This window comes from Pecten maximus, chromosome 8 (genome assembly GCF_902652985.1).
Source record: "Pecten maximus chromosome 8, xPecMax1.1, whole genome shotgun sequence".
Classification (NCBI taxonomy): Eukaryota; Metazoa; Mollusca; class Bivalvia; order Pectinida; family Pectinidae; genus Pecten; species Pecten maximus.
The window spans coordinates 6,015,837-6,041,554 of NC_047022.1; the positions used below are offsets into that span (position 1 = coordinate 6,015,837).

At 34.1% G+C, this 25,718-nt stretch overlaps 1 protein-coding gene across 1 annotated transcript in view; it reads left to right on the forward strand.

Moving 5' to 3' along the window:
• The window catches only part of LOC117332583 (sodium-dependent dopamine transporter-like), a 46,221-nt gene extending 23,138 nt beyond the window's left edge, over positions 1 to 23,083 (forward strand). Inside the window, 14 exon segments of the mRNA XM_033891555.1 lie at positions 5,220 to 5,378; positions 5,659 to 5,793; positions 6,450 to 6,771; positions 7,265 to 7,403; positions 7,579 to 7,713; positions 9,273 to 9,314; positions 9,316 to 9,377; positions 10,667 to 10,791; positions 12,592 to 12,704; positions 14,114 to 14,242; positions 15,094 to 15,193; positions 15,824 to 15,924; positions 18,306 to 18,473; positions 19,251 to 23,083. Coding sequence (XP_033747446.1) covers positions 5,220 to 5,378; positions 5,659 to 5,793; positions 6,450 to 6,771; positions 7,265 to 7,403; positions 7,579 to 7,713; positions 9,273 to 9,314; positions 9,316 to 9,377; positions 10,667 to 10,791; positions 12,592 to 12,704; positions 14,114 to 14,242; positions 15,094 to 15,193; positions 15,824 to 15,924; positions 18,306 to 18,473; positions 19,251 to 19,355 — 1,835 coding nt within the window. The 3' untranslated portion in view covers positions 19,356 to 23,083.
• The last annotated feature ends 2,635 nt before the right edge of the window (positions 23,084 to 25,718 follow it).

Here is a 25,718-nt window from a genome sequence, read left to right on the forward strand (position 1 = left end):
ATATCGCGAAACTCACTGAACTAGTTTTGTTTACGTTCAATGAAGGTCAAACACTTCCTCTCAGGTATACATTACTTCCTGTAGCAAGCTTAACGCTTCACAAAATAATTGATTCATTTTAAGTCATTAATATATTTTGTGAATGTAGTAGAATTATAGTTCATATTGATTGGAGTATTTCTTATGGCAGCTATGAAGCAGTTCTACGCAGTTCATTAAGATATGGATACTGTGTCCGTAACATGGATATTATACCCATGATATGAATACTATGCCCGAAATATGGTCATAACGTCCGTAATATTGATACTCTTCTATGCTATGCCCGTAGTATGAATACTATGCCCGTACTATGGAAACTAATAAATATGTACTTTGGCGTTCCATTTTTTCAAAAGCATAACGAAAGTTATATGAAAATAATAATAATACAAAAAATTGCTTTATGACAAAAGTATGAAATCTAGACCGGTGCTATTGAGATTATATTATCCGCCTGAAAACTAAACAACTAAGATGATTTAATATCTATATTTTAGTATCCTGTACCACCGTTCAATAACCTAATTTTGTTGCAGGACATAAAAACCAAAAGCATACGACACAATATTAAATCATATGATTTCCTTAATTCAAGGAATATTGAAGAAAACGGCTCCTTGTGGTACTCTTCACTGACACAAAGGGACAAATTAATTTTTTGGAAATCTAATTCAGCATTTTCGAAAAAAGATATAGCAAAGTAGATGTTCCTATCTATTGAATTAATTGATCTTTTTGTCTTTGGCTACACAAGCATATTCAAATAATATCTGTGCTTACAGTGGGAAATTTAAATCATACATGCTTTTATTTATTCACTAAATTATCTATTAAATGAAAACTTCAGATATTAATCAATTTTAGCTACACAATTGGTACTATGACTTCCTCTCGTTCAACTGGTACTAAATGGAATCCATACTGAAACGTAACCTTGGGACCTCAGCTTCCCTCTTTATCGAGAGTGCTCTTAAACATCCGTAATTGTTTATCAATATTATCAAAATAAAGGAAATGTTAATGAAGTCATGGTTTTCAGTATAAAACATCAGTATATGGTATTAGTGGTGTAGCTATCGATATCATCAGACAGCTCCCTACTGAAGAAACCAATACGCCGAGAATAACTTAGTCATTTAGACAAACAGAACTTTAGTTGTATCGTTTTACAGATGACAAAAGGTGTCCTATTGAATCAGTTTGTGGGTTTAATTAATCGATGAAATCTGAACCTTTCCTTTTGTTGTCGGAGATGACAACCCATTAGTTTATACAATTTTCTCTTATTAATTATTGGACGTCAATATAATGAAAGCTACATACCGTTTGTGTGTACTCGTCGGCTGTATCGCTGAAGCCATTTTGCAAACGGAATCCTTTTAAAGGGACGGCATGCTGATAGTGCTAAAAGAGACCAAGGGATAATTAATTTGTATAATACTGTTATGTTTTTTTAGTTTAAGCATGGCCTTATTAGATAATAAAGATATAAATAATAACCAAAAATTAATGATTTTGTTTAGTCTTTAAAACATATGATCAATGAATTCATAGCAACAAAACAGAAGAGTAAATTGTCGAATTATCAAGGCAGGCTGTACCTTTATAAAGACACAAATATGTCTGAAAAGATCAAAGAAAAATGTAATGTAATTCCGTTTTAAATGAAAATATCGCAACAATTTTTAGTGATGTCGGTGGTATGTGGCTGATACCCATAAGCATGAGCGGGGCGACTGGTTAACCTGTTGTCAGTATAATGTGACCAGGTGAGGTGTCCTGCTGGGTGTCTTCAGAAGTATGCTTCAGTGAGGTAACACTGAAAAAAATCGGCATCAGGCATCCGCGCTATCAGACGGAGTCATTCAATCTCATACAAAGAGAAAGAGACTGTATTTAAGTGTGTATAACTGTTTAAAGGACATAACGCTAAAATAAATTTAAATGATAATGCTACGGATTTCAGTACGAAAGTTAATTAGGGTCATTTTGAAATGTAAACTGAAAAATTATATCTCGTTAAAACGCGGTAAGTATAGCATTAAAACGCGTAAGTATGATTTTATCTCGTTATAACGCGATAATTATCCTGTTAAAACGTTTTAGTTATTTCGTTTAAACGCGATAATTGTCTCGTTAAAACGCGATAATTATGAAGTTAAAACGCGTTAGATATCATGTTAAATCATAGATATAGGTACGTATATATCTTATATAACTAACGCGTCTTAACGAGATAACTATCGCGTTTTCACGAGATAACTATCGCGTTTTCACGAGATAACTAACGCGTTTTAACGAGATACATGTTTTTCTTTTTGCTTTTCAAAATGAACCGAATAGGCTTTCGTATTTCAAGGGGTCTTCCTAATTCAGTTAAACTATTTTGTCCAAATGCAACTATTGAACAGAAAACAAATGATTACTTTACAGACGTAGTTTCGTAAATTGAGTAATATTTCACTCGGTTCAGTTACGTTGCCAATCATACGGTAGACATGCTTTGATGTTTTGCACAATTGTCAAATATTGTGTTCATACATTTCCGAGTCTGCTCCAGTAAGATGGAACTGTTCAGCTCTGTCGCATATGTAACAGCATGATTACGTTTAATACTGCTCAAAAAACAAATGACTTGACAAATTTGTTCTGCATATTAATAATGTTCTTGGTACTCAGTGTAGCGGTATAATTGCTGAGTTAAATTAACCATGACAACTCCTAATTCATTGTATCTTGAATAAGTACATGGAACCCATGATTATGTTCTGGGTTCTGTTATGCTTTTTTGTGTGTGTGTGTGTTTTTTTGTTTTTTTTTGTTTTTGTTGATCTTCTTTTTAATTATTAGTTCTGATGTATTTTTGTTTGTTTTTTGTTTGCTTTTGTTTGTTTTTTGTTTGTTTGTGTTTTTGTTTGTTTGTTTTTGAATATCGGTGTTATGTCCCAAACAAAGTCTTGCGTTAAAAACTTTATGAAATCACTCAGGCTGTTATTACAATTTTATGATTTTAAAACTCTGACACATTTTAAATCAAATGATTTAATGTTTTTCTCTTTTATCCGGAAACAATAGTTTGTGTAATTGTCTGGAATACCTTTCGATACTAAATTTATTCATCAATCGTAATTCGTATTGTATTTCCTTGCCAAAACTTAGTAATAATGACTCGACTTCGGGATGATCAATTAGTGGGATTAGTACAGAGAACAGCCAATGATGACACATTTCATAGGGATACGAAGGTTTAAAGCATGGGTACATATTTTATTGTTTACATATCCTATTGTTTACATATCGTATTGTTTACCTTTTTCCAAAACGAATATCCGTTTAAGCAAATGTATACACGTGGACTTGGATAATATCTTGACAATATAGTATAATGCCAGAAACAACAAACGCTGAAAGCTGCAGTTCAATGTTTGAGATATAACATTGTTCATACATGTAATATTACGTAATAATACTCAGTAGAACGTGTTATATTTGAAATTAACACAGAAGATGGAATTTTCCGAAACTTGGCAAACATTCGACACTTTTGCGATAAAAAACAAAACAAAACAACTATTATCTAGGACTCTTGCGATGCTCAACATTCGATAAAAATATCAATATATAATGTATTGTATAAAGATTTCAGCCCAGCAGGGAAAATGTTTGTAAGGCAGGTACTCTATCTAGCCTTGGAAAGACAATTCGGAAGTGATTTTCGGTTGTTTACTTGTCTGATGCATTACCTGAATAGGTTCATTTGACTTTGAATTATATATTTTTACTAGAGGCTTAGAGCGCTGTAGTAATTATTCCAATGTTTGAACAATGTGTCGACTGAGAAAATATTTACAAAAGACCAGACGCAGTTTGCGATTTGAAACTATGATTTATTTGGACAACCTTGAATAAACAATTTGAAACTAAATCAACTTATTTATTACGATATGCTTAACAAGTGATATTATTTCGATCATTATGAGATCGCGGAGGTCCAGATGGCGATACAGCTAATGCATTGCTGAATACTGACTCTTTCATGGTGTTGCCTGTAACAACCGTTCATCGAGTCACGTCTAAATCCTTCAAAGTATTGTTAGCTTAACTCGCCAAAATTGCAGTAAAATAACTCCTTTTCCTCGTTGTTTGCTCTGGTAACATCAAATATCCATTGTTTTTCTACACGTTTAAACAATATATGTACAAAATATTTCAGAGTGTATTAGATTTTTATGAAAGTTTTCAGGAAAATAACAGCATGAAGTTGATGATGCTTTTCGAAAAACGCTTGTACCAGAGAAACCTCCCGCGATGATTGTTATTTAAGTAATGTCGACACAAATATTCTTTGTCAACTGCCCCTTTAGAAACTATTTGGTTTAATTGTCATTTGATTTTGATTATGGCAATTCACTTTGGGCGATTAATCAATTCTGTTCAGGATCGGAATATATTGCTCTAAATTAGAATATATGTACTGCAGCCATTTTACTTGTTTGCTCCCAACCGGAAACTTGTGACGTCACTTCCTGATCAATACAAACTAGCTATGTTCGGTCTTGGGTGTTAAATTGTTTTAAAGCATAGTACGCCAGATACCACTGTCAATAACATTAAAAGTCGATACTGGGTGATACTAGAAATAGAAACGACGAATGAAATCGTAATTTTTAAACAGTTTTCACGTACGACAAATATTGTTTTGCTAGATTTAGAAATGAATTTGAGAGTATGAGGTATGGAAACGAGTTTTATGTTTCCAGGGGTGATCATTTATAATTATAAATATCAATTTATTTGAAATTATTTAAAAATTAAGGACCTATTATGCGTGGCACGGATCGAGTTGCTGATCAAACATTTATTTTTTTCCCATTAAAGTGTCTCTTTTTATATATAAAGGAGTATAATATATATCCCAGAAATGATGTTTTATCCTGAGATATATCATGGTTTGTTTTTTTTCAGTACTATTTTCAGATGTTATTATCAAAACATTACATGACATCAAATTCCAATCGCCTCGCAACAACCTACTATCACGTGACATATATGAGCCCAATCATGGTCAAGGTTTGTCGACCTTGACCCCTCAGAAGTAATAAAACAATGAGCTGTGTTGACAGTGTAACGAAATGACGGTCGTTATATCGAGGTTATGTTTCCTGTTCTCATTATAGGTACACTCTTGGAAAAGTCCCCTGGAATGGAGGCGGACCATCAAGAGGAACGAGAAACATGGGGCAAAAAGGCGGATTTCCTTCTTTCCGTGATTGGGTTCGCTGTGGATTTAGCTAATGTATGGCGGTTCCCGTATTTATGTTACAAAAATGGCGGAGGCAAGTTTTACTTTTTTTTGTATCACATGACGCACGTGAATATAAGTACATTTTTTTGTATATCTTCTAATGTGTTCAAATAAAAAAGATAATGTTTTGATGCTTGAATAAGTAAGATATAATTTATAATATATAATATAAAAATTATGGTATTTTATAGTGTCGAATTAATTGTATTGATAATATATTTGTGGTATTGAATATTATGAATATACATGTATCAGTTTTGTTAAAAAAATTAACAGACTATATTTATAGAATAAGCATAACGCTATTCCAGGGGCCTTTCTGATCCCATACGGTCTCATGTTGCTCATGGGAGGTATACCGTTGTTTTATATGGAACTGGCTCTCGGCCAGTACAACAAATCCGGTGCCATCACTTGTTGGGGAAGACTGTGTCCGCTGTTCAAAGGTAAGCATACCGACGTGAGCTTGTGCTTATTTGTGACAAAATGTGTTTACTAAAAGCAGGCACGCCAACATTTGGTACTCGTTATGTTGTTTCCAAAATGGCATATCTAGGGACTCTATACAATTGTAGGTATTTGTGCGAATAAACAAAACTAGCTATATTCTGTCATTAAAAATATTCTGTCGATTCATACCCTTATCACTGCGGCCTTGGGGAAACGTTTATCGCGTTTGTCCCAATAAACATCCTTGATATTTTACTGATATTTAAGACATTTAAGACAAATGCTTTGTTGCCTGAATATCCTAAAACCATCAGATATAAGCAATTAAACTAATGAAAAAAAAAGAAAAAAAAAAAGAAAAAAGAAAAAGTGAAAAAAGAAAACGAAAAGAACCCTTCTCAAATCGCCATGAACAAGCCATACTCTTCATCATAATCATTTGAATGCTTGTCTAGAATTTTTAATTAACATTTTCATAGAGGGTCAGGTAATAAAACACATAATTAAGAGGTAAGACAAGGAGAAAACAGATCAGTCTTGCATTGGGCAAAACAAAATTGTAAATATATTTTCATCTTATGCATTATTTATTTTATTCATTTTGATGTGTACTATTAGCGCTTCTTCACTAATATTCTTTTTCTTTTTTCAGGTATTGGATGGGCAGTAGTGTTGATAGCATTTTACACAGACTTTTTCTATAACGTCATCATTGCTTGGGCCCTTCATTACTTGATCAGGTCATTCACGAGTGAGCTCCCTTGGGCGTCATGTGGTAATGAATGGAATACAGAATTCTGTTACGACGGTAAAAATAGAACAAAGGCCGATAACTCTAGTGTAAATATGACCGACGAACTTACCTCTGCTTCGCCAATGCTGGCTGGAATGACTACCGTTGGGTCATTGTTGAACGAGACTGTTCAGAATGCCACGAGGATACCCCGATATTCCCCGGCCGAGGAATATTTTGTGTGAGTATACAAATCTAATCATTGTGACACTTTTGTTTATTACGGTTCGTTACTAATAGTCGACAAAATATGTATATATGCTATTTATATCATGATGAAATCATTAACAATGGTAACATATGAAAGTACTTTTCACTCATTATCGCAGGTAAGTTAGTAATAACCATATCACAGAAACTGCTGTTTTGACAATGAAAAATGTCCCCTGCTTCAATATGCACAGTTTCCGCGTCCTCCACACACACTACTATATATCCTCTTCAGATTTGACAATAATAACTTTGTGTAGGCTTCCATCCGGAGTGTCCTCTTCTTCCACATATACTATGATACATGTTATCCAGATATTACAATACCTACTTTGTGTATCCTTCCAGTCGGAGTTTCCTTGTTATCCAGCTATTACAATGATAACTTTGTGTTCCTCTTCTTCCAAAGACAACATTATATATTTCATCCATATTTCACAATGATAACTTTTTCCCCATTCCAGGCGGAGTTTCCTTGGCCTCCATAGAAGTAATGGGATATTTGAGGCTGGAGCAGTCCAGTGGCAAATAGTACTATGTCTTCTAGGTGTATACGTGATATGTTACTTTAGCCTGTGGAAGGGAATATCAACCTCAGGCAAGGTCAGTATTGAAAGGTCTGCCTTTCTGTCTCTCTGTATTTTGGCTAAACATTTGTGTATTTGTTACCATGACATCGTATCATATTTACCTTAATCGTGAATACATTTCTGACTGAACGTGTTTTCGCAATCCTCCATTTAACTTCTTAAATGTACTAAATCGGGATTACTTTCAGGTTGTGTGGTTTACAGCGCTCTTTCCATACGTTGTGTTGTTTATCCTGATGATCAGAGGGGCGACTCTCCCGGGGGCTGGGAAAGGTATCGAATATTACCTAACTCCGGACTTTGCTCGACTCGCTAATTCGGAGGTGGGTCATGTATATATTCATTTGGACCTGTAAATGCTGAAATTTAGAGTTCGTTCTTTGTTTCAATCGATTTATTTGTTAAGGTCTTGGAATCTAGAATGTAGTTTCTGATTTGATGCCGGCTATTGCTACCTAGCATGGAAATAATGATCACATTATCAATAATACTAAATGTGTTGGTTTCAATTTCACATCACAGGAGTCCATTGTTTTTTCAACTTCTTGAAAATGCTGTGTGCCCCTGAATTGGGTATATTATTACAATGGTATGGTGATAATGACGCCCTGATTGGAGCTTCAGATTAAAGTGCCTGACACAGCATTCTATAGATCATCTACGGCATATCTTTGTTTCTCTTCGGAAGAGTATCATATGTTTTCCTAAGTCCTATGTTTTTAAACAGTACATGCATTTAATTTATTCAAAAGGATAATTAAAATGTACATAATCAGAGAACACTACAACACTTTAAAAGAAGTAATTACGTACTTATATCAATCCGCCTTCCCTATCGCGGTGGCCGGTTGGTTAAGGTGTCCTCACACTTTATCACTAGCCCTCCACCTCTTGGTTGCGAGTTCGAAACCTACGTGGGGCAGTTGCCAGGTACTGACCGTAGGCCGGTGGTTTTTCTCCGGGTACTCTGGCTTTCCTACACCCCCAAAACCTGGCACGTCCTTAAATGACCCTGGCTGTAAAAAGGACGTTAAATTAAAACAAATCAAAACCAAATTCTTTGTGAGACAGGCATGACAAACAGAAAAGGTGTTATGGTGAGCCACAGACAACCATCCTGTATGTCTATGGCCCGTAGATTACTTGCAGTAAAGTCAGCAGATGATACTAATACTATATTAATAGTGGAAACAGTAAAAATAGTTATGTCAATAATAAAATAATGACGTAAACCCATTTACAATAATGAAGTTGAAGAGGATTTTTTAAAAGTGTATAAAAAAAGATAGGACGTAAAAAGGTGAGGGGTCATCTGTCCGACCAAGTGGGTTTTCTCTGGTACTATGGTTTCTTCCACACTGAGTCCTTGCGCACTTGCATCCAAGTCATAAAGCGTGATTAATATAAGTTGATAAAACTTGTTTCGTAATTGTTGTATAATAAATAAAGATGGTTTTTGGCATCTTTTTTTTTTCATTTCGAGAAGATAGAAGCGTAGATGTAGCCTCAGATATAAGGATTTTAAAAGCAATTTTACAGAGTTGCTATGGCAAGTGAACATATTATTGGAAGACATTTCGATTTGTGTCTCTGCAGAATAAATAGTTTCGTCAATGTCTTCTTTCTAGGGAGCAATAGATAAACCGATACCAGGCACGCAGAACGCAAATGTACGTGGCGACGAATGGGGAGTCTTTACACCATATAATGCCTTTAAACGTGCTTCCCTTTTCCATTTCTGTTGGCGACTACCAGCTTTCATGTGACTGGATTCTTTGAGATCGTTAAGCAGTGTGATTATTTTAACATATAAATAGAGCAACAGGACAGTAGAGTAACTGAACAATCGAAATTTTTATTAATAATATTTTTGTTTCACCAGGTGTGGGTAGATGCTGCTACACAGGTGTTCTTCTCACTAGGTCCCTGGGTTCGGTGTACTGTTGGCGTTTGCTAGTTATAACAAACTCAACAACAACGTCTACAGGTAAGTAAATAGTATACATTTAGCTGTTGTTTACCATATTAGAATATGTGATTGACAAAAGAATGTTTTTATGTTGAAAGAGGATTATACATGATGCTATGGAATTCATAAAACAATTAAAAACCCTTCTTTCCGTTCATTATATTTTAAACATATGAAAATTTCCAAAACATTTCCCCTTCTTTTTGTCCATAGAATCAACAATTCTGCTTTGTCTCGTGGTAGTTGTACATATTGCCTTTTTTCTATGCATTGGAATCTTCGGAAACAGACGATACAAATGTAAACGTAAAAGGGGACATGGCAGCTTATAATTCGTCCAACAGATAGTTGGTAATCATTCGATTAATTGAGCCTAAACCATTAGTCTATCATTGCCATTGCGTCCTGCTAAACTGTCCGTATAATAGGCCTAGCCCGGTCTTAATAGTGTCCTTAACTACTAAATCGACATTTCTCTAGTACACAAGTGCTTGTCGATAGATACTAAAACAGAATTAACACATATTTCTTTCGCCCTTAATCCAACTGGTCTGAAATGTCGACTAGATACAACCGGAAACGGCCCCGGAGCGTAGTAACAAGATTTACTAATGAATCCTTTTACTCCTAGTTCCGGTTCGTTAAACAAAGCGCCGTTTTAACCATGATCCACCAAATCCTCTGAACGTTTTATTTCCACCACATTACTGCTTCGCGGCATTTAAGTTTATAACACTGACCCAGAATGCGTTTTACCCAGACGGTCTCAACCACAATCATCTTAGATACCAGAATCACGTCATAGGTAAAGAGATGTTGCTTCCGTCATTTTGTTTTCCGCATTGAAATTTTCTTGCAAGCAAGTAAACCTGAACATCATGAGATTAGCTTAGAACATCACCATACTCTTAAGACTGAAACCAACATGCAATTCGCTGATTTGGTAACAGATCATTTGCTGGATTATAGATGTTATGCGGTTTGGCCAGGGTAGATATCAGGGTTGTTTCGATGTTTGTACATGTCCTTTAAAATGTTTTTACTATCACCTAATCTAAGTTGTAAAGGGTAAACTTTGCCAGATAAGCATTAGGTTAGACATCTGCGATATAATTTTCTGAAGATTGTATCGTACTAAAATTAATTAAGAAATATATACGGTTTTCACAGGTTTTATATGTTTTATTTGTTCACATCACTCCTAATTTCCTTTTTAAGAAACCGATGTTTACCGATGTTTGCCGATGCTTACCGATGTTTATCGATATTAATCGAGATAATGAATTCAATATATTTCCATGTTTCAGAGACGCCCTCGTAACGAGTGCCGTCAACTGTCTGACCAGCTTCTTTTCGGGGTTTGTAATCTTCATGATCCTCGGTTACATGGCCCAGCGGACCAATCAGGATATCGAAGACGTAGCAACGGACGGTTAGTGACGTCATCTTAAAAAATGTCTTTGTCATACAATTATAGAATAAAGGGAGAACTCAGATTTCTACATCAACATACGGTAGAGTCTCTTCCGGACACGTTTAGGGGTCTTAACACGTTAACTACTAAAGTAAATTTTCGTTATATCGACCTTTGAAAACTTGAAAACTTTGTCAACTTAAGTAAAAACTCAATGGTTAGAGAAGAAAACATATAGAATACACTCGGTTAAATCGATACCACACATGTTTTCTTCTCGACTCCTATGAATTCGAGATTACGAAAAAATCACAATGTTTTTCAGTACTTTTGTGTTTTAAGTCAGTATTCAGGGTTACATTAAAGATGATATATCACCGATAGAATGACAACTTATGTATGTAACTTCCCGAAAACAACGGGGACTGTAACAGAGTTCATGTGGTGAAGCATTCCACATCAAACAAACATGAATAAAATGGTCCCCAAGTACTTGCGTCCGTAACACCAGAAGACCGGATGTTACGAAGCAAACATAGAGGTAGACCTCGATGGATTTATTCAATATAAATCAAAAACAAAAATGAAAACGAAGCTTTAATATATTAGCGTGAAGTCTGTAACTTTGTTATGAGTATAAAAATAATCTAGATTTTCCATGTTTAAAACAGCCCCAGATTCGTTATATCAAAACCTAAAGTTAATTGTGCACTTTTGCACGTGATGTGTCACATTACATCCTAATTTCGTTGCATCGAATAAAATAAAATAACGAGAAGCTCACTTGTTAATTCTAAACTTCTGACTTCAATTTTGTGATTTCCTTATGAAAAAAAGAAAAAAATGAAAATGTAGACAGAAAAATATATCTGAAAAAATGTACCTTAACAATGATATTTTAATTCAGCAGTTGTGCTCTCATTTAGTGTAAATTATGGATTTAATAAGATGTAAGAAAATCATTTCTTATTTTCTGCTCAAGTTAGACTCAGTAGCACTATTAAATGTTGTCTGTTTGAATGAATCCATTCAAATTCTACAGCATCAGACTTATAAAACAAAAGATTATACGTTACAGATGTTTCGTTGTTTTTGTGGTATTTTTTTTTTGATAAGGCAAAAAAGCAAAAGACAAAATACTCACAATATTAAGAAAAAAAATTGGCCGTCTTTATTTTGTCATAGACATGAGCAGGGTCCAGTATTTAAGTATAACTCGTAGCTTTATGCACATCTCTCTAGTTATGAACAAACGTGTCAAATTAATTTTCTTGTATTTGAGTCATAAATTGAGCGCAATATGACTTGACTTTTCATTATATGAATCTCAAAAACAAGTTGAAAATAATTGATGTGATCTTTTTATCAAAACCTATTTCTGTTAAACTTCTAATAAAGGACTAGCCACACGTTATAACAATTTATATACGCCTTCCCCTTATATAAAATTACATTTAGAGGAGTAGTGATACAACCGAGACATGCATATTTCTACAAAAATAGGTATGTGTTATTATCAAAATATGTTGCTGGATTTATGTAACGTTTGCGCATATCTAAAGACATTTGAATTCAGGTCCACGGCAAGATGCGGGTTTCCAAACAAAACTATTTCCAAATTGAATTCAATATTTAAAGAATTAACATAAAGGATAAATAAATAAATAACACATCAAACCTTGAAATCGACAAAGGGAAATTCTATCTTAACACAAATAGACTTTGAATTTTAAATGTCTTTGAAAGTTTTTTTTATTTTGTTGGTATATCATCTTTGTTTTCCAAAAGCAGTATATATGTCCCTTTTAATTGTTTCAGGGCCAGGCCTTGTCTTCGTAGTTTACCCAGAAGCCATCGCTACGCTACCTGGGGCCCCATTTTGGGCGATCATATTTTTCCTGATGTTGTTGACCCTTGGATTAGACAGTTCGGTAAGTTACTATTAAAGTCTTTAGATACACAGGGTTGGATTTGTTCTGCATTGCTTAACGTCCCATCAACAGCAAAGGTCAAGGTTTCTGCCGTTTGCACGTGTGCAGTGAATGTGTGTGTGCTTTTGGAATCTGCGGTTTGTTCATGTTGGTCTCCCTGTGGTAGCGGGAAAACTGAAGAAATCAATTTTATAGTCTTACCTCACTGAATCCTACTGCCAAAGACATCCAGCAGACATCGCAATTGGTCACATTGAACCGAAAATGGACGAACCAGACGTCCCGCTCCCAAAATGCTGAGTGTTAAGAAGGATTAGCAACTACACTTTTAAAGACTCTGGTTTGTCTTGGCCAGGGGACAGAACCCAAAGCCTTTCTCATACTGGGGCGAATGCTCAGTTAAACGCAAGCAGTGAGTCGGTGTCAAAGAAAACATTAGGAAGAAGAAAGTTGTTTAGAAGAGAAAAGACAATATTACAAATTTAGTCGCCTCTTACAGTCATGCGATGGGAACAGCATTTACAATTCCTTGCCCTATCTGCAAGGCAGTAAATATACTGGCAGAACTATTAGTAAGCGGATTAATTTATAAACTTCATATGATACTAAATTGAGTGTAGCTTAAATATTTGATTGGATTGTTTTCATTTAATTTTCCGTGTGAGTCGACGGAAGTGTGTTTCCCGTATTCTGTATCTTCCTACAATAAGAAAGAGAACTCTTGTGTCATCAAGTTACGATGTCATCATAGCCTCGACATTAAATACATCGACAGTTAACGGATATAGTTAAAATGGAGGAACCCAACGAAAGCGTTAATATAGAATAAAATTATAAGAAGACATTTAGCAAAGTTCGTTCATCAATCAATACATGTTCTATGCTAGATGTCTTTGGAAGCCTACTTCACTTAGCGCTATAATGTATACACGAGTTTTGCGTTATCAAAGGGAGACAAACTCGATCATACTTTAGCCTTCAAAAATCACACACACATTTCACCAGATGCTTGGAAAACAGGACAGGCATGTCCAACATGTTCTTATTTTCCTAGTACTGTATCAAAGTCTTCATGCAAATGTATTCAACGGAGGAAGCATATTCTCTTTTCCCTGAATCCAAGAAATGTTTGCAAGTAATACTAGATTTATAAATTTAAATGTCAAGTGTTGTCAATGAAGTAGTCAATGCTTATCCGCCTTGAACACCTTTCATATTTTTCCTGTACTGTATCAAAGTCTTCATGCAATTTTGTTTTTGTATTTTGCCTTCAGTTTTGACTATATAAAGTATGATTTTATTTTTATGTCGATATTTTTGTTGTTATTTGTATAACTTACCTAGTAATTAAAACATTATTTAGAATATCGTTTCTGCATGATTTCAGTTCCTGATTTGACAATTTTCAGTTTGGTGGATCTGAGGCTATCCTGACGGCTTTGTCTGACGAGTTTCCGGTCCTGCGCAGACACAGAGAGCTTTTTGTCGGTGCATTATTTTCCGTCTACTTCATTGTGGGTTTATCGTTCTGTACAGAGGTATGTATGGCTGCCAACTAATTACGGTGATAAAAAGCTCATGTTATCCATATGATTATTATTAAGATATGAAATGATTGAAAAATAAATCATTTTCAGACAGATTGGGATTATAATGAACTAGGTGATAAAAGCTCATATTATGTTGCCTATGATTATTTTTAAGATATATGATAATTGGAAAATAAACCATTTTCAAACAAGTTGGGATTATAATGAATTAGGTGAGAAAAGCTCATAGCATGTTCCCTATGATTATTTTTGAAATATATAATAATTTGAAAATAAAGCAATATTAAACAGCTTGGGATTATAATGAATTTATCAAAGAATATAAACATGTATGTTGTGATATCCTTGCCGTAATGAAATAAAACAGTATGCTCTTAATAATATATTGATATAAAAGTGTTTTGTCGCACACCATGGGTACACCAATCTGAAATGTATCTCTATGCCTTGCGTAGTATTATGAATTATATTTTATATTTTAAGTCTAGGAAAGCTACATTTTTGATAAACATGGATGGTCAGCTGGTGCATTGGAAACTGGTCACTTGCCGTTCACACGGTATTCGACCTCACGCGTGTTCAATACAGGAGTGATTATTATAAGTTGATATATATATATATATATAACTTGTTTTACAAATATTTTCAGCAAAGTTGATATATCAAATCATTTATCTGAAGCGAAAAGTGTTTTTTTATTGAAAACTTGAAATGGCAAGCTTCACAACCAATTTACATTGTTCTTGGTGGATTTGTTTTGAAACAACCAAGGTAGATTGTTTTCTTCTATTACACTTAATAATGCATTTTATCAATGCTCGGCCAACTTTTCACCACAGGGGGGAGCACTTGTGGTACAGTTGATGGACAAATTCGCGGCCGGATACTCCATACTCTGGGCGGTGTTTTTTGAGACACTGGTTGTTTCCTGGGCGTATGGTAAGTACGATGTTCGTCTTCAGGCACGATCATATTATGTAAATTAGGACAATGTCGCGTGTAGCAAACGTTTTAATACTGCCGGGTAAATATCACGTATCAACAGGTTGAATTTCAAATGGAGCGAAAACGACAAAGATTCATGCAGAGAATTTCTTTTTTATATCGGTATACTTTATTTTTTTCAAACAAATGCCGACAAAGTGCATCCATACGGAATATTTTTAGCAATAAATTCCTATTGTTTTAGTTATTTTGTGTGTTAAAAAAATGTTTCGATATATAACGCTTGTTCATCTCTTTGTAACGTCAATATTTTAATTTTATTCCATGACAAATTTGAAAGTGTGACATCGATGTCTTATCATTTTCTTATGAACAATAATTTTCGCTAATTTTCCATATGTTTATAAAGCATTTGTCGGGTACACTTATTAAACAACAGTACTGTCAATTGGATAAAACTTTTGGCGTCCAAATGTAGGCTAAATTAAATTTATTTGTTTGAAGGTTTGAATAATTAAATTACACTGACGATGCACTTAAAATTCAGTAAGGGCATTTTTGTAGATTTATTTGGTCCGAATGCCAATGTAAATACAGTCAAATGAACCTGGTCAATTGCTTCAGGTGTAGATCGATTTTCCGAAGACATCCGTCTGATGGTTGGTTTCCCTCCTGGTCATTATTGGAGAATTTGCTGGAAGTACGTCGCCCCGGTGTTTTTACTGGTTAGTACGTCGGCCTAATTAATGTTTTTACTACTTATATATACGTCACTTTGGTACTTTACTGATATGTACGGTCCCTAGTGATTTCATTGGTACATACGTCGCAATAGAGCTCGATTGGTTCTTTTTTATACGCCGACCCAGTGTGTTTACTAGTGTGTACGTCGGCGTAAAGTTTGTACTTGTTTGTAAGTCGCCCAAGTGTTTAACTGGTATATATGTAAGTCGCCCAAGTGTTTTACTGGTATGTACGTCACCCTTAAGTTTTTATTTATTTTTAAGTCGCCCTAGTGTTTTTACTTGTATGTACCTCGCCCTAAAATTGTTATTTACATGTTAGTCATTCTTGTGATTATACTGGTATGTACGTCGCACTAAAAATACTGTAAGTCGCCCTAGTACTGGTATGTACGGTACGTCACCTAATCGTGTACGTCGCCTTAGTGAACAACCGTTGTAGGGTCGCACAACATTTCGCGATGTGGATTTCACACATAATGTCTGCCGGTGTGCGCAGAAACTTTGTACGATGTGCAGACTCGGTGAAAAAGGCTTTCGCACATTTGAGCGCATGCTATACAATTGATCGCGGTTAATATAAATTTATTAATTACAAACATAGCCAACTGTTTAAATTACCGCGACGGAGGAAAGCGTGACATGTTAAAAAAGATGCGATGTCTGTCCCAGGGAAACAGGAAACTTGATGGAAAGGACTGGAATCTAATATAAAATTAATTAATACCATCAACTGCAGAACGGTAAATATCATCTACGCAAATAATATGTCACAATTGTAATGATATTAACAATGCTTGGGAAACAGGAAATGCAGAATCACTTATCTAGAATAAGAAATATTATCTCGGAACTTGTCCTGAATCATTTTAACAGTGAAAATCACAACCTTGAACATCATGGAGTGATAGGAATACAGAAAAAAATAAACTGTCCCATCATATTGGACTTAATCAACACATGTAATCGAGTACACCAATCTCTTGCATATAACCTAGGAAACATTTAACGGCATTACTATTTAACCTTGTAAATAAGACGTCATAGATGGACCTCTAAAATAATGATGTCATAAATGGACCAATAAATTGTTGACATCACTGTAACAGTGACATCATAGAACCTTGTGTAAATAAGTGTTGGCCTCATGAAGGCGAGATACATGTAGTGTCTCCGAAACATAGCCGGCAGTAGAGTTTTATCTAAAATCAAAAATTGATGAAAACATGTCAGAGAATGATGTTTTATTTAAAACAACAGACACTACATTGCTACTCGCCGTGGTGTGAAATCCATACACTGTGACTAAACATACATGACTGAAATTACTGCTAAAAAGAATTTCAGAAGTTATATATTTTACATCTGAACATTAGACTTATCAAAATATTAAATATACAAAAATCCATACAATGAACTACTTCGTACTTTATTTTAATTGATATAAGCACGCAAAAAAAAAAAAAAAAACAAATCTGTTACCAACTATAATAAGTATTACAGGATTGTTACATCGTAGATATGTATCGAGTATCGGAGGTAGAATAAGTTGTATAAAAAATCAGCGATTGTTGATTATAGACCGCATTTTCTAAATGATTAAGTCGATGAAAAAGTCAAAAGAACAAAAACACATAATCAGCTATACGAAAATACAAATAAAAACAATAAAACTCACGTAGTCAAGGCCCACTCCAGAAAGCGCCTTTTTAGATGTCCACAACCCGAGAAGTCTACTGGCGCGATCCCGAGTTGAAAACGAATGTTTACAATTATATTCCAATTCTATAACAGAAATACTAGAATTAACCTCATGTACAGGGCATTAAAGTATATATGCTACTGTCTCACATACTTAAGAAACAATATTACTAAACAAATCGAATTAAGTACGTCCGAATAGATCGGTAACAATCTTGTCGATGGCAAGCTCAATTGCCACTGACTTTTCAATATTTTGAAGTTTATCGTAATATTCGGCCAAGTGATGTACTCGTCACTGACTTTTTAACATGTTGTAGTTCATCATGATATTTGCCCTGGCAATGTACCAGTCACTGACTTTTTTACACGTAGCCCATCATGATATTCGGCCAAGTGATGTACTCGTCACTGACTTTTTAACATGTTGTAGTTCATCATGATATTTGCCCTGGCAATGTACCAGTCACTGACTTTTTTACACGTAGCCCATCATGATATTTGGCCAAGTGATGTACTCGTCACTGACTTTTTAACATGTTGTAGTCCATTATGATATTTGCCCCAGCAATATACAAGTCATTGACTTTTTAACATGTTGCAGTTCATCATGATATTCGGCCTAGTGATGTACCAGTCACTGTCTTTCTAACATGTTGTAGTTCATCATGATATTCGGCCTAGTGATGTACCAACCACTTACATACGAGGACTACGTGTACCCATGGCCTGCTAACATGATTGGCTGGTGTGTAGCTCTATCCTCTATCCTATGTATACCTGGGTTTGCGATCTTTGGACTAATAACAACTCCCGGTACCTTGTCTGAGGTAAGTCAATGATACTTCCCACCACCCTTGGTTTACGGTTATCAGTATTGCATAATTGTATGGCAGCACTTTTATCTGAAAAAATAAAAATAACCGATTTTTCATTTTTTTGATCATTACATATTACATGGTTTTACTGAAAGTATGATAAATAAAGATTTTTAACTTCTAATGTAGAGGTAAAATAAGTACTGTAGATAGCTTGTAATTTGCTAATGTCATGTCTTACTCATTTCGTCTATATCCAAATATGTTTTCATTCTCTCTGGAAATGGACTGATATCAATGTTCCTATAATATAGATAATGCACCATATGTATTATCATACCAGGAGTTTTGTTCGCTGTACCAACTTGATATATCCTTATATACGTAAAATCAACATTTTAAGGAATTATCTTATTAATAAGATACCAGGAGAAAAAAAGCAAACATATAAGTATTTCAACACCCATATATCATTCCCAATCTCCACAACGGAGATCTATTTAAATTACATATACATTATACATGCATATACATTGAGGAATGGTTATTCCAGAAAATTATAAAGTATGGTTATAGCCTTTTAGAAATATTTACTATGGCTTTAGCAAATTAAAAATATGTTGATAACCTTGTTTAACATTTCATAATTCAGAACTTATGTTCCAAACAATAGCGTACAATGCCATTGTATTTTGAAATAGGGGGAGGCTTATCATTTGCGTTCTCTGTTTTTGAGCTTTAAAATGTAAACCTAATGCTATGATTAACAACAAGTTATATTTATTTCAGAGAATACATATTTTGTTAACGCCTAAGAATGATAGAAATCGTCAGACAGCATCAAATTGGACTGACGTGAGACTGAACGGAGGGGCGATTGGCGACCGAGTATAAATCGTGGGCATGATTCATAAAAAGCCACCCAAAACAGCGTAGCATCAACAACAATGACAAATGTGCCTGGAAGTATCATCCCATCGTGGATTGTCATGCGGAAAAACCATAAGGAAGGGAGATATATTTACACTCGTTATTATAAAGAGATATCCACGAAAAGATGAACTTCCCGTTCTTGTTGGGAGGTCGTAATGAAAATCCTTTAATGGCGGTTTTGAGATTTAGTCGCATTTCTTAAGTGGATTTAGTGAAAAGTGGTTCTAGAGGAGAACATATTTGTCATCAAAACCGAGACTTATGGGGAAATTCTGATAGATGACAATTTATGTAGAGTTTATGAATATGAAGTGTACTTGATTACTCCTTTGAGAACGTGGCGGAGGATTGAGTAAAATTGCAGTACCAGCAATAGGTCTACCTTTCTTTGGAGGAAAATTAGATAGACTACGTCTTTTAAAATGGACGGACATCGTAGTAGCAGTAGGCGATAGATTTGTGTTGTAACTGTAGTACTATGCAGCTGTGTAGTTATGCAAAGACCAATAGACTTTAGGCCTCAAACAGCGTCATTCGTATTCAATATGACATCATTCATATTGTGACGTCATTAAACCATTTTACACTCCGTCGTGCGCTGCATTTTGTATAAACTGTGGAACATCATCACTATACAATCGTGCCGTCAGGTATATCGTGTGACGTCTTTCTACACGATGTGACGTCATTCATGGATCATCAGCTGTACAATATCACGTCAATTATTTGTAATGAGACGTCCTTCACTTACTATCGCGTAAATATTTCTTTCATTAAGCGTGACAATGTGACGTGAAAAAGATCATCATCACCTGATCAGCTGTAATTATATCGCGTGACGTCATACACAACCAGGTGTGATTCTTAGACAACCATGATCTGATGTCATGTATAAAGTTGTGGTGTTTAAGCAGTGTGTTGTCAGCTATATGTGTGAGGCTGATCAAACAATTGGATTTTATGAGATGTAAATATATAATTAGCCTATTAACTGATTTCCAACTACGTGTCAATGGCAATAGTTATAATAATAGTATATGGTGTCGCATAGCTACATCTCAGCATCCTCAAATACAGCTTCAGTTTCAAATTCTATGTTGCAGATATGTGCTACCTCACATATTATATAACACTGCATTTGTCATAATACATGAATTTACTTCCGTAACTATCAATTAATTGCAACACCAAATGAGTATTAGCTTTATTTAGTTCTATTTTGTTGAATGTCCAATTAACATACAGGGTCATTTAAGGACATGCCAGGTTTTAAAGGTGGAGGGAAGCCAAAGTCCCCTGAGAACAAAAACACCGGCCAACGGTCAGTATCAGGCAACTGCCCCACGCGGGTTTCGAACTCGCGACCCATAGGTTGAGGGCTAGCGGTTAAAGTGTTGGGACACCTTAACCACTCCCCAACCAGCACCAATAAAGAACTCAAGATATATTATAGTAAGGTTGTTTAAGAATACGTTATAGGCCAATGCTACATTCACAGATTTTTCAGACGAGAAAATGTATTTGATTATATTATTGCATTATATTGCAAATGTTAGGTATGCCAACAAGGAAATATCTGTTCATTTGATGAGTTTGATTTTCACAAATGTTTTAACAAAAAAAAAGTATCTTCCAAAAATTGTTGTTTTCAGTAATAGTAAATTTTGTTTAGTATTCAATAAGCAGATATTCTTTTTTTCTCAAACGTGTACCATAATATTGAGGATAATGTAACAAATATCTTATTTAATGGAAAACAATTGGATTAAATTTATACTATTTATACATTACACTGAGATGGATTATATATAATATAGCATACAAATCTTTTTATTCTAACTTTTTTTTGTTAAATAATCAACTGAATATGAGTGTCGCTGGTGAGCCATAATGATGTAGTAGAACAAATGTATACGGAAAGGAAAATCTTTAAGTTGTGATTTTTTTGTCTTCGTAGTTTTACGCATAGAAAGCTTCCATTTGAAAAAAAATATGATATGGAATAGAAATTAAGAGTTTTTCCTTGAAAATGCAGCAATATATAATTAATTGGCATTGTCTTGCATCAGGTATATCACTCGCCCAAAAATGATTTTCATCAATATGCTGTATGGATGGCAATAATGTGTGAAATAGACACTACATGTTACTGTTTGCTCGTAAACTGTGTTGTAATGTTTGATATATGTAGATTACAATATTGTAACTCATTGTAAATACATTGCAAAATTATGTACATATGTGTTTGTAATTTAAAAAAATTGGGTTTGATATTGTGAGAGAATAAGATGATACATAATATACATCTATATACCTACATATGACATATTATACAAAAATCATGTATCTAGTTATACCACAGAATCGTATCAATAAGTCAATTTAATAAAAATGTGACGTCATTTTTTTTTACATTTGATATTACGTCAATGCAACAAATCGTAGTGGAATCATACTACGCCCTAATTAACTATCCATATTCTTATATCATTTTAGGAATATGTAGCGTGTATGACTGTGAGAACAATGTATTTTTTCTATATCAATCCAGTATATATGTATCTTATTGTAAAAAATAACATAAATGACATTTAAAATGACGTCATTGAAATATATATCTATAAGGAGGTATTTAAACTAATTCTATATCATAAACTTTGATAAATGGATAAATTATACATATATATGCAGATATCCACAAACTAACTATATCATAAGTGATTAACTGTGTTCCTTTGGACGACTTTTGAACGGCTTGTGCAATAATTTAACAACGTATGACGTAATAGACAATATCATTATTATGGCTGTATTCATGTTTAAAATATAGATCTGATTATGAACAAATAAACCACTCAAACGTAACCATCGATGGCATATTAGTTTATGTTTCTTTAAAACATTTTTCTTTTAAAATCGAAATTCATAGTTCTAGAAGATATTAAAAAAATGGCGAATGAAATATAAATACATAAATATATTTCCGATAATGCAATAAAACTACGGGTTAGATTTTTACAGGCCTACGTGGTTATATTCAGACAACACCATAAGCGTTATGAAGTCACATATACCTATGACGTCGTCGTCATGCTTACAGTTACGTTCTTCAAATCTTGTATATTTCTATCAAGGAGTTCAAGCTATATATTTTAAGTAAAAAAACAAAACAAAACAAAACAAGCTTTGTGACAGTTAATTAGATCATATACCGAATTTTGTATACATGATACATGGCCTTCATTTAAAAAAAATGTAAGAACCAAATAATTATAATTGAATAATTGTAATTAAATAATTGTAATTAAAATCAAATAATTGTCTTAAAAATAGTGATTTCATATCTACTTTAAACATAACCTGTAGTACCACTTCAACAATTAACTGCATTTAAAAGTCAATTTGAAAATAATCATAATTGCACACTTTTGATTCAAAATGTATTTCATAATAGCTGTAACTGATGAAAATAATGTATATTTGAATATTGATACAGAATATATTGATATTGAATGCGATTTTGCACATGATTGATGAAATAGTGTAGAATGTATATCGTAATAGTGTTCCATATCACTACAGTGATGTGTGTTGCGTGTTAATATAAACTAATATGTATCGATGGACTCTATCAGTGTCATATTATAGAATTTTGTACACAACACGGAATAAAAAATGACAAAAAACCATTTATTGTTAATTATGTTTGCATAAATACATGTGATTTAAGATTTGATATCAAGAGCATTTGTTTTGTCTGAAACACATTCCCTTAAAACTATTGGAAACAGATGACGGATGACTATTTAAAAGAAACAGCTGCAATTTTATAGTTTTTTTGTGGAATTAACACTTCTATGTCACCTGAGACGAAATAGCACGTGACCTATTGTTATTGCCTTCTGTCCGGCGTCGTGAGTTGTCTGTCATGCATCGTAAACAATTCACAATTTCGACTTCTTCCTAATACCCCAGATGCCAAGATACATGTTATTTGACTAGTATCATGTGGGATGAGGGCCAACATCCTTTGCTCAAATGAATGACCTTGGTCTACTTTTAAGGTCACATAGGTCATATGTCTTTAAACGGTTTCTTCTCAATAACCAAGAGGCCCAGGGTCATGATATAAGGCAATCGGTATGCTGGGATGAATGCCTACCAAATCTAAATAAACGACCTATTCTACTTCCGACATCACAGGGGTTTTAAGACTTAAGCCCTAATTCTACTCAATAACCAAGAGCCATAACGTCATAATATCAGGCCAGTAGTATTCTGGGATAAAGGTCTACAAATTGGTTCAAATGAATGAGCTTGATCTACTTTCAATGTCAAATGGGTTATAATGAAGATCTTTTAACAATTTTTTTCTTTCAATCCGCAGGAGGCCAAGGAATATGATAACGGGCAAGTAGCATGAAGGCCTACCACTTTGGTTCAAATGGATGATCTTGACCCACTTTCAAGGTTACCGGGTTGAGATGTGTTTTATGTTTAAGTTCAAAACAATCTTTCAGCGTACATATCAGAACACAGGTGACCGTTAAGGCCCTTGGGCCAGTTGTTTGAAACCGCCTATATATTGTATGCATGTAGCATAAACGAGTTGTTATAGGAACAAGAAACAGACTATATCGAACGTGTTGTTATAGCAACAAGAAACAGAACACAGTGAACACGCTGTCATAGTAACAAGAAACAGAACACAGAGAACGTGTTGTTATAGTAACGAGAAACAGAACACAGAGAACGCGATGTTATTGTAACTAGAAACAGAACACAGTGAACGTGTTGTTATAGTAACAAGAACAGAATACATCGAATGTGTTTGTATAGTAACAAGAAACAGAATACCTCGAACGTGTTTGTATAGTAAAAAGAACAAAACACATCTAGCGGGTTGTTATAGTAACAAGAACAGAACACATCGAGCGTGTTGGTATAGTAACAAGAAACATAATACAGCGATTGTGTTGTTATAGTAACAAGAACAGAACACATCGAACGTGGTGTTATAGTAACAAGAACAGAACACATCGAACGTGTTGTTATAGTAACAAGAAACAGAACACATCGAACGTGTTGTTATAGTAACAAGAACAGAACACATCGAACGTGGTGTTATAGTAACAAGAAACAGAACACATCGAACGTGTTGTTATAGTAACAAGAAACAGAACACATCGAACGTGGTGTTATAGTAACAAATAGAGAACACAGGGAACGTATACGTATAGTAACAAGAAACAGAATACAGCAAACGTGGTGTTATAATAACAAGAAACAGAACACAGAGAACGTGTTTCTATAGTAACGAGAAACAGAATACAGAAAACGTGTTGTTATAGTAACAAGAAAGAGAACACATCGAACGTGTTTATATAGTAACGAGAAACAGAATACAGAAAACATGTTATTATAGTAACGAGAAAGAGAACAAAGAAAACGTTTTGTAGTAGTAGCAAGAACGAGAAACAGAACATCAGAAACGTATTATTGCATTAACAAAAACTCAACATAGATACGTTATGCTATAGTTACCAGTAACAGAACAAATTTGACGTGTATCTAAAAAACGAAATTTGTCGTAATGTTAACACGTTATGAATAATAAAAAAACCCACATCAATACAGTACTATATCATTGGATTTTCAACTTTTCAAATGGACTTGATATTCCTTAACCCTTTGATATACATATAAATATATGACACAAATCTAAATCATCTCAGGCGCACCCATCCGCATACACTTTAACATTTCCTTTAACAATTCAGAAAAAATATCATTTTCACATAATATCATAATATAATATCATTTTCACATAAACTAAAATTAGTCTATTTTCTTTTCTGCATTTAAATGTAAATGTAAAAAAAAAAACGTGTCAAAAAACTAAACTAGCAAGTACCTCTCTGTGCTAGTTGAGACCATGCAAGCACAGTAAAACCTTTAAATGCATAATAATATGAAAAAACATCAATTGTTAAATAAAAAAAAATGCGTTTTGATACAAGCATACGAAATCGCATCACGAAATGAATAAATCGTCGCACATATTAAAAAGAAGAAGAAAAAAAAGACACAATAACGAAACTATATTAATTTAAAATAAAACTCGAAATTATTCAAGAGCAAATTATAAACAAAAATATAAGTTAGCGTGGAGACGCCTGAAAAACTACAAGGATCAGTTGCTTCAGAAGAGTAAGCGTCTTTTGCTTCATCAGTGACACCTGTCATAGAAATCTAGGTCAAATGCGGGTTTAGTCAAATGAGAGTTAGGGTGATGACAACGAAACCATTAATCATATCAAAAAG